This window comes from Patiria miniata, unplaced genomic scaffold (assembly GCF_015706575.1).
Source record: "Patiria miniata isolate m_02_andy unplaced genomic scaffold, ASM1570657v1 HiC_scaffold_5, whole genome shotgun sequence".
Classification (NCBI taxonomy): Eukaryota; Metazoa; Echinodermata; class Asteroidea; order Valvatida; family Asterinidae; genus Patiria; species Patiria miniata.
In genome coordinates this window covers 6,561,839-6,579,817 of record NW_024037072.1, presented here as the reverse complement: position 1 = coordinate 6,579,817, position 17,979 = coordinate 6,561,839, and the positions used below count along the sequence as shown (strand labels likewise).

Here is a 17,979-nt window from a genome sequence, read left to right as displayed (position 1 = left end):
TGTAGTCACATATGCATGAAGATCAGTTTTAACTATGCGTGGTGGACCATATGGTACGTGGATATGGTACGCGTCCTCAACGTATTACGCAATACAGCGCACATCTCAACCCTTGAGCCAGTGCTCATTATGTATGCAGCGTTACTATGGCTACAACTTCATATCCGCGGAACTCAACCCCGCCTGCACCACGCAGACCATACACGTAGGTACGTCGGCCAACCGGGTCATTGTGTGGTAGTATTTCACTGCACCATTATTGATCATGCTTATCACGTACGTCACGATTTATACACTATAAACAGGAGCGCGCGAACCCTGTGCTTGTGGCCGGCTGGCTTATTCACACAGCGATCACACTAGCTCTACGTTCTAACGTACGTGCACACACTGTTTACGGAAAGCATTGTCAATTCACCAAGATAAGAGGACAAAGAAACGGTCTTTGAGCGGTCATGTTGGCGGTAAGTTCCAGTGTAATTTTACATTTTGACATGGGTGTGTGTAGGACTCATTGTGTGAAAATGAGACAGTGTAAGTAAATGTACAACTCCCAAAAAAACATTTAGTAAAAACATTTCGATCTTACCAATTGCCTCATAAAGTTTGAAGCAGTGTGACACTGAGTTGGGTGTACGTGTTGACATATGACACAGGTGACCTGAGAGATCGAGAATAGGGCATGGGTTAAAGTGCAGCCAGGACGTGCAGCTCTGAAGAAAATAAGCTGTACCCTGGTCTGCTCTATGGTTCGTTTGTGGGTAGGTATCAGGAAGTCACATTTGCCCTTTGGATATTCCTTCAAGCTTCCTGATGGAATAAATCACAGCTGTATATAACAAAAGAACTGTACCACATGTACATGTAGTCAGTGTCCTGTGTGGGGTTTATAATGTACTTATTTTCCCTGAAGGTTATTCTCCATGTCGCTCCATTTCCGTGTAGTCACCCCAGTAACTTTCTCTTCAATGTTGGATCCCTATTTAAAGGTTGTTTTGAACGGGGCCTTTTTCATTTTCTTCTGATGCGATCTAAACCATACACAAACTTCAGTGTTGCACTGCTTCAGCATAATTGCCAGGTTTTTTAAATGTAAGCCGTGGTAAATTTTCAGTTTTGTTCTTTTCTTTTATTCTTTTTTCATTACACCAGTTTTTGACCATGGTGTTTTTTTCTAATTCGTGTTCACAAGTTGAACACAAAACCCCTAAATTGTTAAGTGGTTAAACAGCAATGACGCCATATTGAGTGGTCAAAAACATCATAAGACACTTTTTAAGTTCAAAGTAATTGCCCTTACAAATTTACGAATTATGAATGTCTCAAAAGACTCAAAGTATTTACAACATATAGCGGAAAGAATATTTGGACAATTATGTTCCAGCTAGTATGAAAAGAGGGAATAGAAATACCGTACAACAGATCGACATGGTATATCCTTTTAAAAGTTGGGAAAAAGTTCTGTGGACTGACTCATTTATATATTTCTAAAGCGCAATTCGTTTTTATATCAAACATAAGAAAGCGCTGAACAATATAAAAATTAAATCACCATGCAAGTTATCACACACAAACCAAAACAAAAATTCACTATAACAAAAAAACCCAGATATCAACATTTGGAGGCAACATAAAAAAAATTAGCCAGAAGTGATTCTAACATTAATTAAAAAAGTATATCTGAAGGCCAAGAACCTAATTGTGATCCAGTAACGTCCGGCAAAATGATCCAGGTGTAGGAAGGTAGTGAACCAATTGCATTTTTGTTTTACTTTTTATTCTTATTATAGCTGTATTGGTATTACTACTAACGTTGTGTATTTAAAAGGGTACCTTCAATTGTATGCACGTAATTAATTTATTAAAGGAACTCTAGTAAGGAACAAGTCATTGTTTTTGTCAAAATATACTTTTCTTTTTTTCATTTCGGCCAAATAAAACAATCAAAACGTCTGAGATAGGTATTTTGTCCGTGAACACATAGAGTTATACATGTACACAATTATGTGTAATGTTTTTGCCTAAGATAATACTATTCCTCATTGGTGTCCCACTTTAATTTGTGCGATTAATTTTTCAGTAGGCAATGTTTTTAGAGGCAAATTGGCCTGATCATGCAATTAATTTGTTGACCTGGAAGCATCAAGATTCAAGAAGGTGTTACAGCTAGGTCGGCGAAAATTACCTTACGGCTAAGGTTACCCGAATAGACCTCTAACACTTCGATCCAGCACTCAAAAAGCGTAGCGATCTGACGTTTTGTAAATTGGTATCGCTTTTGCAAAGAGCGAATAATAACTATAACAAAGTTATTTTCCCCGCCGCAAGAGCCGGCTAAAATCACAACTCCTAAAATGAAAAAAAAAACCGAAATGTAATCCTGAAAAAAATAAAGCTGTTTTATGGACTCGATTATTGCGAATTTACCACTTTTGAGATTGAGGTTGAAATTTACCCAGAAAGGTTGCGTTTCATACTTCGTAAGAAAGACTTCGCATTTTGCAATATCTATGGACTATTCCATTTTACAATGCGTTATTTCCTTAATAGATTGATATGGAATGGTCCAAATAGGACATACCAAACTATATCTTATTTTGCATGTAGGCCCCATGGCTTTGTTTTGTTAGCACTAACGTTTAAATACTCAATATAGATCGATGAACTGCGGAACAAAATTACTGCTGTACGTTATGAATGCATAAATCGATTCTACCCAAGCTACATGCTGTAGCCTAGGCGCTTTGTCCAAAATAACAAAGAACCAGGCAGGTCAAAAGCTATACGTACACCTGCAGTTACATGTATGTATTATATAGGCAAGCGCTTTGTGTAAGGGCTCAATGAATATGAACAACCTCTACCCGACAGTTCTTTCAATTCCAAAGCTGTGTGGCAAGAACAACTCTGGATAATGCTTGCACAAATTAATGTCACATCAGGTCTATGCTGAAAAGATAAGGTATACATATTTCAAAGATAAGTCGTACATTAAAGGGTCAATAATTTTGAAATGTTACAATATTCAAATTACAACCGCACAGTACGGAAAGATCGACTGATCTCACATTAGGAAGTAAAGCTACAATTCGTTTTGTAACATAATTTACTTTTCCAATTTAACATTAGCTGGATTATAGACTTTAAAGTAACATAAAAGCGATCGCTTTCTTCAGGTCTGACCAAACATAGCATTCCCCTGACAGTAGTTGCTGGAAAAATGTACATCACTTTATATTGTACCAAAAATCAGGAAGTGTGCCTGCAATCAGCATTGTAGGCCTGGTTGTGGTTTTCTGTTAAGCATGACCTATCCAATCCCAAGTTGTTTTGCATATGTACATGTAATACCAACAGTGCTCCGCTTCATTGAAGCTGACTGGCTTTTCTTCAGTAGTGCGCCTGCCTACGCGGTGGGACTGTCTTTCATTGGTCATTACATATTCAGCGTTGCTATAGTTACGGTTGACGTGGGCCCCTGAACGGAATGCAATTTCGTATTGCGGGGAATGGGTAAAACGGCCTTTCGTGTCGTGGTCAGGGCGTGCCTTCAACGTTCCGCGCGCTGTAGGCCTAGCTATACCGTGGGCTTTACGGCAGTTGGTATGCGCTCAGCGTGTACATGTGCATAGCAATTATGTCGCCATGTGCTGACGATTGAATTATAGTGGCATATTGTGCCAAGAGGATCAAAATTCGTTTAGAGATTTGAGGTAAGATTTTTGTTTTAAGTATGATCCAGAAACATTATACATGTAGTGTTATATCATTATTATGGCAGATGACTAAGATTGAGAATTGGGTTGAGAAGTATGATGTCAGAAAAAGGTTTCTTAAATGGCTCATTTAGTATCGATCGGAGCATCGGAGCGACTGGCGTTACGTACTTAAGCGTATATAGAACCCATCTTAGAGGGCAATACATTTGCTGTGCTGGGATACATGAGTGAAGCTTTTGTGCATCCATTGTTACTGAATTGAAATAACAAATGCCCCCTGAGATGGCCTATACTACGTCAGGCTAAAGAAAAAGGACAAAGAAAAATCTTGAAGACTCGATATTGTGATAAACAAAATGTAGTAATTGTGTATTTATCGCGGTTCATTAAAGCATTGAAATTATAAACTCAGGTTTCATGGTATTTGTCCTTTTTTTTTTTTTAATATTTTTATTTCAGTATGAAATAAAATTACCTACTGTTGCTGGTATTTCGAAGCGGTCGTCAGATAAATGATAAAAAAAAAATAAGCCGGGCAGTCATGGTAATGGTTGTGATTAAAATACTACCCCTTTTTTGAATTATTAACTGCTTAGATAAAAATACACTCATGGTGCACCATGGCGCACCTTTTTTTATTTCATATAAGCCAACTTTCACTGTTAGTACGTGTAATTTAGTTTGGTCATTTGGAGGGGTGTTTACTCGCTGGGCCCTTTGTCATATTTATGCTCATTTGAATGTCTATATTCATGAGTTAAAATGAGGTGCCCAATTGGCCGGGAATCAGTGTTGATGCCGTGGACTATTGACGAGTCACAAAGATTCCTTGGTTTGGTATAATTTGTCTGTTTTTGTGTTTATTATTTCCATTGATTACACAAGCAAAGTTGATAGACAATGTTATGACTGCTACATTTAATTTTGAGTTAAAAAAAAAACCCGAAAAAACCAAAACCCTGCAAAAGAGCTACACCCTCACATTCAGAGAATAAAATAGACTGTAAAGATAAGAATGAGTCATAGAATTCAGAGAAATAAATAAAACGAAAGGTGTTAGGCATCATTTTTTGCTGATTACCAATTAAAATTTTGTGCTGTTATTTTAACAAAGAAATTTCTTCCCCCCCCCCCCCCGCTATGGCTTCGCCAAAACCCCGAAAATTGTTTCTCTGCAGGTTTGCTTTTTGCGCCTTCAAAACACAAAAGCTCTTGCTGAATTTTTCCTCGCTGCAAAACGCGCGTGGATTTGCATTCAACTGTAAAAAACGTAAAACGTTGGTATTGCTTGAGGGGAAAAGAAGCAGTGAATGTATAGGACAGAAGAATTAATGTCGTGGCGAGACCCTTTAACAGCACATAGTACAGGCCATTCTTTATTGCGACGCAGGAAATTGGGTTCAACAATAGCAGCGGCAGTTCCCATTAAAATGCGATGAAGCGGATATTTGACCTTGGTAACTTTATCGACCAGATGCTAGATGAACTGGCCGTATTGTCTGATTAGGCAGCTTGCGCCGTGGAGTTGGTGGTCAAAGGTCACCAATTGCTCACGCTGTGTTTGTGTAATCCTGCTGGGCTGTTTGTTCGGACAATACTGTAACAAAGATATAAATTTCAGCTTCCAAAGTCCACAATGAAGAGAAAGACAGAAATGCATTTATTGTGTTGTCACGCCAGGACAGTGTCCACTTAGTCTTACTTTTGAATTTGTTAAGTTATATGCAATCCTTTTCAATACAGTAACTCTTTGTAATTCTGTAACTAATGGGAATAATGGCTTTAACCATAATAACGCGTGCCAGCAAAACCATGGTTATGGATCACACAATTTAAATGAATAACATTAACAGCGCATGAACACTTACACGGTGAAATTCATGTACAAGTACATGTAACGTGTTCTTATTCGCTGGTGTGTGTCCAGAATGCATTTTTCTGGTATGCCTGTGTAACGTATTCCCTCATTTGAGATATTTGTAACCGAATCTGTGAATAATACCGTCAGGTTTGGCATAGATAACTACTTTGCCAATTTGAATGCGTTTAATGTGTCACACCACATGGTCTACAATATAAAAAGGTATTATTGTTAATCAGGTAAGATTTGAGGCTTTGCATGGTGGAGATAGTAATGAATGAAAATTTTGCGGAAACACGATGTGGGAATAATTTCTCAAACTAAGAGAATGGTTAAGAAAAGACCCAGAGGTATAAACTCGACGTTCCGGTCAGTATGCTCTGACTGTCGGTAAGAGCATACCGACCGGAACGTCGACTTTATACCTCTGGTTCTTTTCTTAACCATTCTCTTAGTTCGAGGAATTATATTCCCATATGGTGTTTCCGCAAACCTTTCTTTCATTGTAAATTAAAAACAAATGTTACACCAAACGGTCTACAATTGTGTATGTACAGCAAGGTATTATTAAGGGCATAAATGTGTGATTGGGAGGTATTAATAAACACTATGTGTAAGACTGGTTGGAATCTGGATGCTGATAATTAAGCGAGCCGAAGGCTAGGGTAATTATGATTACCATAGCCTTCGCTGATAATTACCCGAGCCGAAGGCTCGGGTAATTATGATTACCCTTGCCTAGGGTAATTATCAGCATAAAAACTCCAACCAACAGTCCATCAATTGCTATCCAAAAAGTAACTGACGTGATTATTCTTGAAAAACATACTTGGTTTAATTGTAATAATGGGATTAAACTTCCTGTGAATTATTTTTCGGGCATGCTGTCATTTTGAAGAAATCAATGAAAGAAGGCCTTTCCAACTATGCGTCTAATGTAAATTTCCGTTAGAAGTTCGTTTTTTTTTTCAGCGAAGTGCGCACAAGCGTTGACACGACGCGCGCGCGGTTGCTATAATTCGTCGGTTCAGTGCATGACCTCGCGTAGCTGCAATCGGCTCAGTTCGAAAACGTCCCCAAATAATTAGCCTATGTATTTATATCAATTTCTAGAAATGTGTCCATTTTGTTATTTCACGAGTAGTCGAGCACTCATCTAAGTATATTCCGAGTTTCAGCTTAATAGGCCTTTGTTCTTGGAAATGCTAGTGTTACATCTTGAACTATCTCCAAGGAAAATTTCGAAGATGATTTTGCCGACCATCATATCCACCTGCATGGTTTTGAGCATGGCCTTAGGCGCTACGGTTGGCCGATTTCGGCCCGGCAACGCAATGACGAAGGGCATATTAGCATATTCATTAGCGTCACTCGGCTTGACTTGGCGTTGGTCTCGGTGTCAACCAATGGAAGCCGGCAAAAGGGTGATATTTATCAATTAATAACTCGTGAAGGAGGCTTTTTCCCCCCAATTTTTTTACTGCACACAATAATGGATAAGAACCTTATTAATATAATTTCGTTAGGCTTGAAAAGATTGACAGATTTTGCAAACGCTATATGTTACAACTTTCCAAAATGCACGTACAGCCAGGCCTATTTTTCCAATTTCAACGAAAAGTAATGAACATTATCACAACGAATTTTAGCACATACTTGAATCATTGTAAGGGAAATAAACCCTGAAAAGTGCAAGAAGATACGGTTTTAAAACGGGAAAAAAAATAATTTTCAAAGATTTCGCCCGTCAACGGGTCTTCGGTAATCCGCTGTAGTATAACAAAACCATGTCAGTCAAAATGACCAGTCAACAGCTAAGTCCACATTTCTAATCTAAATGACGTCACAATTTCTAAAGTCGACTCCGATTGGCTGGCGCGCGGGGTCGCATAAAATATGTATATATCAGATGTTCGTAGTGTGCTCTAATCTGCAAACGTGAATGTCTGATCCTGACTGAGTTTTACCATGGAACAAACCAAACGCCAATAACAATGAAAGTGAATGTTTCAATATATTATGCCCCATTGGTATACCACTGTTATAATGTTACAGATATTACCGTTACCAATGAAGATTTTAAGCATTGTTAACGGATACAGAAGGTGTTTCTGACATGAAGATAGTATAGTACCGATCAACCAGTGCGCCGATAATGTTAACACTAGGGGTTGTTTTATTGCGTAATGAGATGGCATCTACTTGTTCAATGTGGTGTATATAGAACATGTGAAATCGTGTTTAGAAAATGGATGTTATGGTCACCTGATGTCATCTTTCAACATGCACTGCATGCACATTGTTCATCTCTTGAAATGTGAGTGACTTAAAAGTGTTGACATAATTTTGTTTGATGCGGGCCGAACAACATGCTAAAAATGTTTAATTGTTTGGGTTGCCGAGCGGTTGCGTGTCGGCATAACATAATAATAATAATAATAATAATAAAAAGATACTTATAAAGCGCCAATTTGCCATAAGGGCCTCACAGCGCTAAATACAAAGATAAAAAACAATTACCGAAATACAACAATTATAATACAAAGGGTTTCCGTAGAATTTTTTTTTAAAAAGACAATTACAGAAATATGTTTATTTTCTGTAGTACAATAGGTGTTCCGGTGTCAAGCTAAAAACTGTCCAGTGCGAAATAGTGTCCACTGAACATGCGCGGTAGATGCAGGACACTATTTGAACTCTTGCAAAATAGTGTCCGATGCTAAAAGTGTCCGAGCGCTGTCACGGGGTAATTGCAGCGGGGATTTCAGCACACGACGTCATTAATTCCTGTGTCTGATAACTCCATTACTTATATTACTATACCTAATACATATTCATGATCGAGAGCCGAACGCTCACTGGTCAATTCACCATCACGTGCCAGCTGTTATTTTTGCTGTTTACCAAGCGCGGGCGCGAGGATTCACGCGCCGGGTAAATACGCATGCGTACCCGTGCAACAGTCTACTACGCATGCGCTTTACAAAGTAATCGTGGAACTGTCCCACGGGTGAAGTACGCACGCGCGAACATCGCCCAAACGAGCTACACATGAAGAGCGCGTTATTTTCCCGAGCTCAATGATGCTGAACTCGAGAATATTTATGGACAATAAAGACCCCTTCTGTACAAAAGAAAGTTGTACACAAACTACTGTATTTACAGCTGCACTGTATTGTAAACGAACTGAATTAGTGAAGTTGAGCAATACGATTCTTTTGGTGAACTGGACAAGTTTTTCAAAAAAAAATGTTTTGATGTGCATACTGCAACGAAACAAAAAAATCGGCGCTGAATATGTATGAGGTATAGTAAAACAAATATAGCATGGTTTATTTCGGGTTTATTAGCTCCCCTTGGTATTGGAAGTTGACAAACTAGTTCGCCTCGGGAACTAGTTTGTCAATCTCCAATACCTTGGGGAGCGAATATCAACTGTCCACCTTGAAACCATGTTATATTTATATACTGTACACGTTTTTTTCCTGGCCGGATATAGTGCGGCCGGCCGGATATAGTGCTATGAGGTCACACTCCGTCAGAAGAGTCATATTTATTAGCCAAGTTATAGAGGCACCGTGAAAAGTATCGGCGTAAACGTATCTGCAGCTGCTAATGCATAGAAACCTGGGATTTATACAGATTGGGCGCCCGTCTGAAAGTAATGAGTAATCATCATGCAGTTAATGCATGAAGCAGAGCAGAAATGAAATCATCTCCGGAAATTTGAAAGACAGGAAGAATGTCGTATACCAAAACGAGCAGGCATAAATGGACCTGGCATTGGTCTGGAGCATGTAAATAAAAAACTTGCAGTGCAGAGCAATTAAGAGCAATTTCTTAAAGCGATTAAAATCATAAGCTTGGACTTAAAAAGAAAATCTGAACTGGGATTCACCAGAAGACGATTAAATAATATTGTTAAAAAAAAGTCCGTAGAATGCGAATGTGCTATGATGTGCTTGAAATCGCCGGTGTAGCGTGAATATCCGACTCCATGAAATGTGGACTCATTGGTAGTATTGCGCACGCGTAAGTACGAGAATATGCTAGTTTTAGGATCACATGCGGGAGAGTGACCTGTCACGTGCGAGGGAGTAGCCAATAATCGGGAAAAGGGGTCCGATTTTCATAGGAGTCGGATTTTCATATGGCACCGGTCCTTATTAAGAAAAGCATTAGGCTTCATTAAGGTCATCAGGAAGAGATGAATAATGCTACCCTTCGTGTATTCCAGTGAATGAAATCACGCAGCAGCAAAAATGGCAGCAACACAACGAGTATCTTGGCTGAAAAAAAAAAGTAGTTTAACTGCTATTCACAGGTAATCAATGAATATTACCACAAAATGAAACATAGTGAGCTTTATATAAAACTACAAGTCAGCAGTTTCAAACCTAAAGAAATGAATGGATTCACTCCAAAGATTCCCAAATAAAAACGAACATTAACAAAATTGCTGCCAACTGGTTGATGAATGGATTGACCTAAAATGTACAAATCAAACAAAATTAGGCGGCCAAACATTTCGATCCTAGCCGAATCTTTGTCAAAGATTCTGCTAGGATCGAACATTAGGCCGTCTAATTTTGTTTGATTAAAATATAACACGAATTATATTATTACAATTTCTTATAGATTAAGCTTTTCTTTGGGAAAGCCGGATCAACTTGAATTACAAATATAGCTTTTATCAGATAAGGTCAATCGCATCGTAGATAGCAATCCAGCTATCTACGATGCAACCTTTTATGAACCCTCCACAACAACGAAAACACGTCGGTCTGAATATTCGACATCAATGAACTTGATGTATTTAATGAAACCATCTGTCATTTTCCCAAGGTTGAATTGCAAATAAGTGGCAGCTCGAGTATAATCCATAGAACGGTACCAATTTGGAAAAATAAGTCACAAATAACCACTGTGTAATGGAACGAGCGATTTTCTTTACACTATCGTAAACTAGGATGGTCCTTTGACTGAAAGCTGCGAGGCAAAATCATGTGCGTACTGCGAGGAAACTTTAATTTACATGAAGTCAGGTCGCTGAAACAAGCATGATTCAAGCACGTCTACGACTGCGGAAATTGCAATGATTTCCGCAGGAAGTTACCAAAGAGAAAAAAGAAAAGCAGAGGACGTGACTCACCACTGAATAATTAAAATGGCATGAGGCAGCTTCACAAAGGAACAAGTTCATGTAAAAACACCACACGAGGCTCGTCAACTGCATTGAAAACATTGTTATTATATTAAGTGACATGCATATTACATGTATGTTCTATCTGCAGGAGACCTATAGGCTACATTGAATCACCAGGACACTTTTAAAGGCGGCACAGCCATGCAACGACTTATGCAGAACAGTCATAGTTCTTCTGTTGATCGGAGGGCTCGGCCACCCATGGTGTCCAACAGACTGGAAGAACCAATGGCACTCTTTGCTGTGCCATTGCCAAGGTTTGTGTCACAAGAATGTAGTAACTTTGATACAAACAAATAAATACACAATGCATTATACGTTTACATTTGTAAAAATCTGTAACAACTGTAATTTTTTTGTGAATTCAATGACATGTACATGTTACTGATATAGGGCTGCACAGTCTGCTTTAAAATGTAACAAGGGTCTATATACACAAGCACGGTAACGGGAAGCGTAAACATTAACGTATGATGAGTGGGAGAACACGCGATATTATGCTAATTTATGTAAATTACTGAAATACAGGGTAACGTCATGGCCAGCTCCATCACGCTATAACGGTCAATGCGCTGATGCGATATTAGGGAAACTTGATCAGGTTGCAAACTTCGGCGTATTATCCACCATATAAGCGCGAAATGTTTGTGTGCATTAAAGGGCCAATTGACATGAGGTGACGGATAGCGTGTTGAAACCAACGAGGTTTGCTATACCTCTGTCTTACTGTACATGTATTTTCATTGGCCTAGAGCGATCACGTGTTAAGTTTATCACAGGGAGTGTGCTGTGACGTTGTACGTACGTACGGTACGTACGGTGCGAAACGCTTATATCGTTGGTACCCACGCTATTTTCACTATGATTTCACACATGAGTGGGAGCAGCGAACTAGCCGACGATCAGCTGTTCCGAGCACGGTACGCGACATGCATGTGAGTTGATGTTCAATTGTCATGAATGTTGTGTTTGCTGCTGCTTGTTTACATGTTTTCAAAGTCCAAAGAATCCAAGACAATGGTATAACGTTTTGAACACCCTCGGGGCGCATACTGCATAGTGCCCTGGTGAAAAACCGCGCGGTATTATGAAAATTAATGCACATTTTTGCAAGGTTTATTGGCCAACGACGCCATGGCCAAGTATCAAAGAGAAACCACCCGTGCGTTGATTGGTCGTCAGGCAGATGCGCGGTATTTTTTTTTTGGGGGGGGGGATTGCTCCGGTTTTTAAGTACAGTAGTTGTATGTTCTTCCTCACTGTTTGTACGCACACAGTGCAAACCAGCACATTTGCATTTTGTTAACCTTTTCGGAATCCCGTTACCGCCCGCAGTGTGAACAGGCCATAAACTTCTTGTATTTATGACAGTTTTCCTCTCTCCTTCACCCTGACATACATAAGTCTTGATATCATTTCCATTGTGAATTAATGTCATCCTCTTTACAGTTCCAGTAAGAGCGATTTCTTGTGCCTCTGTAAACGTCTATTCTGGAGCGTTGGGACCTCTTACTTCTCGGCTTTCTGTCCTCTGACCGCTGAAGAAACCAGACTTCTACCACATTCTTCCGCGGTGGTCCAACTCGTATCGGTGACACCTGCTGTACCTCCCGGTAATGATGGCAAGCAATATCTGAAGCAGGATCTATTGGCGTACACTATACCGGGAGACATTGTCGGTATTCCTTATGTAGCCATCTCAAAGAACCATCAACCAAGGGGAAAACTTGCCAAAGCTTTTCCTTTTGACGATCTGGCGTCGTGTGCATGGGTCCCCGCTATCAATGCCCCATTCGTGGGCTGCACAGCTGATGAAATAGGTATAGGCCCCCAAAAGGACGTGTTCATCATTAAGAATGATGAGAAGACGAGACAGTCGTTGTTGAAGGGTGAGAATGTCATCTTCTCACAACAGGACGGCCAAAGTAGTAACAGTGAAGAGTCGAGTATCAAGTCCGCCCCAGAACTGCGACCGGAGCAGGTCATTCCTCGAAACTTGCCGCGAAAAGAGAGCGCACTGCCAACTAACGTCTCTCCTACTTCCAGCTCGTTGTACAAGTTGTACAACTCGGGCAAGAGAGATACAGAGAATGGAACGTCCATCACTCCATCAGCAAATGGATTGAACGTTCCCGTCAAAGAATCAACACCAACGCCGCCCAAGAAAAAAAAGGAGTTGCCTACAATGGTTCTACCTCGGATCGATGCCGTGTTTTCGTTGGCAGATTCGACAACCACTAATGAAAGTTTATCAAAGAAGATTGCAGATACCCTAGCGAAAAGAAGTGCTTTTTCATCGCAGCAAAGCCACGCCGTGAAGACGTCAACACCAGTAGATTCCGGCACGACCTCGAAAGATGCACCACTTAAACAAGGTGATTGTGGTATCCCTAAGTCTCAGTTAACGAACTCCCCAAGGACTTCTGCGATTGGAGCAACCATGGCATCTGAATTACGAGAGTCACGTTCAGGTACGACTCGCACATTAGCAACACCCACAATGGCAAGCAGAAGTGGCTCTGTACAATCCTCTCCAGTCTGTTCATTAGATTCGACGAGACAACCCGATGAACGACCGTCTGCCCAGACTGTCCATCCAGTCAATGCCATTCCTCGTGGGAAGACCGACGGTGGGGCCCAGGCGCAACAACAACAACAACTCGTGAAGTTGTGGGAGTCGTCAGAAATCACGCCAAGCGGTCCAGTATCCCAGTACAGACAGGGTCTTGAAAATCAAGCGCGTTCCTGCAGAAGGTCGCCTGGCTTAACCGTGAAACAAATTCTGATGAGTCGTCGTCAGTTAACCTCTCCGTTACATTTTGCACATTCTACCAGTGTATCTGCAGGAACAGGAGCTTTCCGTTCTTTCGAGGCAGTATATGCAAATGAAGTCGCTGATGTAAATGATGCGCAGACGTGTTCCGCTTTTCAAACAAACTCTGATGAATCCAACACGACAACACTTGGCGAAGCTATTGGGATCGTGGTGGATTGTGTAAACAGTAGTGATGCAGTCTCTCCATGCGAAGAGGGTGAAAAGGTTAAAGTGCCTCCTTTGAAAATGGTTATAAAAACCAAACGAGACAGTGACAATAAGGTCAAAACAACTTGTCATCCTGTCGAAGAAAAGCTTGCCGACTTTGATGGCAAAGTTCTATGTCTTAAACTTCATAAACTGGACATCAGTCGTTATAGCTTTGCAGACTCGGATTTGATAGTGAAAAGTGACTGCGAGTCCAAGGAAAATGCAAGTCTTCTTGGAGCACAGGAAACCACAAGTGTCGGTAACACAGCTAACTTTCAGAATGGAGACAAACATGTCATTCAACCAGAAGCCACAGTTGGTGTACACGTACTCGACCAACTGACGACAAATTTGGATGTCGAAGACACAGTAGACAACATCGACATTGGCATTCCGGGAAATGTTAAACGCCTGGCATCTGTTACAAATGGATGTGATCAAGATGGTGAACATAAGAAGAAAAAGAAAAGGCGAAGAAAGTTTCGACTGACCCTGTCAAAAAGATGTAAACCAAGTCACAACCATGACAGGCCGACCTTTCAACGAAAATTGGAACGAAAGATAGATTCCACACTGACAGAAGGGCGGGAACACCTTTCTGACTGCCAAAACACGCTGCCAAAAAGAACTAAACAACACATACTTGAAGACCTGTCTTGTAATAACGTCAGTGCTTTTGACAATTACTTCCAAGGGCAACCTACGGACCACGAGCCCTCAATAACACATGAGGTGGCAGAGGAGTTCCAGAGTCACATTGACGGGTCAGGAAAAGAGTTTGCGACAGACGTCTCACATACTGCTCAAAAGATACATGAATTTCAAGACGATCTATGGAGCGATGGGGCAAGTTCGACCGACATCGACAGTGAATGGGAATGTCCAGACAAAAAGTCTGCTGAAGTCGACAGTGACTGGGATTCCAGTTTAGAAGATGAAGAAACAAACTCACCTTTCAAAGGTGTACAACCGATCAAGAGCTCACCTTTTGGAGATCTCCAGCATATGGTGCTGCAGGACAGATTGAGGCTGCTAGAACAAACATTAAAAGAGCACCAATCGGTCCTAAATGCGATTCAACGACCACATGATACTTAACGCCGAATCTTTGAAATGATTCGCTGTCGGAAATACAGATTCCAGAATGGGAGCAAAGTCATTCTATACCAAATGTTTGTTTCACGATTGCACTTTAGATACCAATGTTTGCCTTTGTATAAAAGCTTCAGTAATACATGTAAATTGTTTCATTTTTTGGTTCCCTTTTTATCTGTAAGTGACAGCAGTGCTTAATGTAAACTTTATTAGCTGTATAATGCTTGGTAGATTTTCTAAGGCTGAAGGTAACTTTCTGGGAAAGATTTGTAAGATCGATACTTAGCTCGCCTTATTTGAAGGTCAAGTTATTTAACATTTGTGATAATACCTGTAGTTAAGACGAAACCATGCAATGATTTGATTGGATTGTTTAATGTACGTCTTGGAAATTGCTTACAGTAGTTTCGCATGAGTCCCTTCAGACAAGGATATCTCAACCCTAAAAGGTCCAATGGCGGCATCCGCCCACGTCCGTTTTTGTTGATATCATCACCGCGCGTATTTTTTTTTTCGTGCGGAGTCGCAAAGAGTTTGTAGACTGATAAATTGCGGACAGTTTGACACATTCGTCCTAAAAATGTCGATTTTCGAAAATCTTTAAAAACATGGAATATTAATGACCACCGAAAAACCAGTCACAAATCAAGCAGAAATGGAACAAGAAGTCCTGCTAGAGTCTAGTTACCAGCGGCGACATACGAATGTCTTTGTCGCAAACAAAGGTGCATAGCTGGCGACGTACCGGTAACTCAAGACTTGAGGATGACTTGTAAATGATTTCTTGGCCAAAAGTCAAACCTCTCTAGCTTAAGAGTACATGTAGTATGACGTAACGTGAGTTAAGGACATTTTTCAAATGGAGGGGTTACAAGATGTATGCGCTTTTGAGACAGAACATTGTTTCAACCTACAAGTATCTACAGGGTGAGTCAAATAAAAGCGAAATTCAAATGGCAGGACCACTTTTTGAATGACGTTTTGCCTGTAACACTTTCAAAATCAAGGATATGAAAGCCTAATCAATCAGCTTTCTTCTAGTGCAGGAATCATTCAAATCACTCGTACTTTTCAAGTTACGGAATTTTGAACACAATACCGTTTTAAAGTTCTGTCCACGGATCACAAAATAAGTAAGTGTTCTTTCATCAAAACGAAAACAATTCACATGCATCCCTTTGAGAATTTTTTTCGTTTTGCTGAAAGAATACTACTTTTTTTTGTGATCCGTGGACAAAATTTTAACACGGTGTTAGTGTTCAAAATTCTGTTACTCAAAAAGTACACGAGTGATTTCAATTATTCTTGTACTAAAAGAAAGCATAATGTCTGAGCTTTCAAATCCCAGATTAGAAAAGTTCCAGAGGCAAAACTTCATTCAAAAATTGATCCTGCCATTTGTGTTTTTTTTTACTCACCCTGTATAGATAATACTAAAACAATGTTTGCTAATGAGCCATATATGCTTCAAAACGGGGACATGTATGTCTAATGTGCCAAATTGTAAATGTTAACTGTGTGATATATGTTTTACATGTTTTAACTTAAAAGTAAAATAGCATGTGCTGAAATGTAAATATTGCTTTTGCTTTTTCATGGTTCACGTATTGCAACCGATCTAGTCTTTGTCAAACAGTTCGGTTGTGAAAAATGGACTGCCATTGCAAGAGCGGTTTCTGTAGTTGTTGGCCGTCGCATAACCGTTTTATTTTACTCGCACTAATGTCTTAGGAATCCTGCATTGACGGGGTGTAGTTATCGTGTGCAACTTAGAATATTGGTGTGAATTGCTCATAACTTGTAGCAACACGACGGCTTAATCATGCATATCGTATACAAATTATATGCAAATTTACTCTTCTTGAAAAAAAAACGCCCACGAATATTAAATTGTTTTGCCGGCGATACAAAAAATGTACTTATTGCATTGTAGTATCTCGTCACATCTAGGCCTACTATTCCTAGAAAAGGAAAGCTTTAAAATACCAATCATTTTTTGGTCAGGAACTCTAAAAGCAGGAGATTGCCACTGGCAATCTGTAACGGAAATCCGTAGGTGTAGATTGGGATACACGCGGTGCGCACTACAGATGCCGCGGTGGTTCGACTCCCACGACATTGGTGCGAGAGGTTCGATGTCTGAGGCTTTTAGTGTTCAGGCAACTTCATGTACATTGAGCATTTCAAAGAAGAGTTGTCATTCTTCCAGCCTAGTGGGTATAGTGAGATGAACTATGAAGGCCCATTGAAAATCATCGCTGAGGTGACATGGCTACCATCAATAAATAAAGTTACAGGTATTATTATTATATACACGATCCCTGCTCCGAATCCACGAAGCCTTTTTCTCTCTCTCCAAATTTATCAGTTGGATAGTTTTACTAAAATGGGAGAACAAAAAGAGTCCGAGAACCGAAGTGTCTTGCAGTGACTCCATCGTAATTTCTGAATTATTCATGACAATGTCTTCACCATGTTCCTTATTGAGGAAAAAATATAGGTGTGCTGGTCGTACCAAATGTATGTACATGTAGTATCTGTTTGATATATAAATATTCTGTACACAAGTGACTCAGCCCGGTGGTTTGGCGTACAAGAAATGATAGCTCGCATCGCCGACGTTTTGTTATTGTCATAGACATTTTACAGATTTGTGTACAAGTTTGCATGTGCAGCTACAACCATTACTTATATAAAAAAAAATTGAAAAAATATTAACCATTGAATAATCTTTTTTATAAAAATATCTATCTTACCCCTAAATTGTGGTTTGGACGAGGTCCTTCCATTATGTCGGCCAGTCATGTTAGTAGGCTAAAACTACATTGTATTGATACAGTACATGTAGGGCCTACATGCATCTAGTTTATTGTATATAATTTAGTATTTTCTTTATCTTTTTCAGTTTTGCATTTTGTACATGTACTCAACTTCAATCGAAGCAATAAAATATTAAAAGTGGGCTACATCTTTTTGCCTGATAACATTGTCGTGTTTTATTTGACATTCGATATTGTCTGACAAAGTGGTATGGAAGATTCGTTCTGCGGCGGATTTCATGAAACAAAGCGCC

At 39.9% G+C, this 17,979-nt stretch overlaps 1 protein-coding gene across 2 annotated transcripts; it reads left to right on the top strand.

Annotated features, from left to right (window-relative positions):
• The first annotated feature begins 225 nt into the window (after positions 1-225).
• Positions 226-17,609, top strand: LOC119740731. Of its 2 annotated transcripts, none has more exons than XM_038216131.1 (3): positions 226-464; positions 10,875-11,043; positions 12,236-17,609. In XM_038216131.1, exons 2-3 carry the CDS (start codon positions 10,928-10,930, stop codon positions 14,907-14,909), a joined length of 2,790 nt encoding a protein of 929 aa, XP_038072059.1. In that variant the 5' UTR covers positions 226-464; positions 10,875-10,927; the 3' UTR covers positions 14,910-17,609. The 2 variants fall into 2 exon arrangements, with proteins under 2 accessions (XP_038072059.1, XP_038072060.1); XM_038216132.1 differs by lacking the exon at positions 226-464 and adding an exon at positions 3,502-3,713.
• Positions 17,610-17,979: the final 370 nt, after the last annotated feature.

What these genes read in the sequence shown, in the direction of transcription:
- LOC119740731 (XM_038216131.1), top strand. Translation starts at nt 10,928, where the DNA reads ATGCAACGACTTATGCAGAACAGTCATAGTTCTTCTGTTGATCGGAGG. An exon ending in TTTGCTGTGCCATTGCCAAG is followed by an intron (nt 11,044 to 12,235) that starts GTTTGTGTCACA and finishes TCCTCTTTACAG; the next exon opens with TTCCAGTAAGAGCGATTTCT.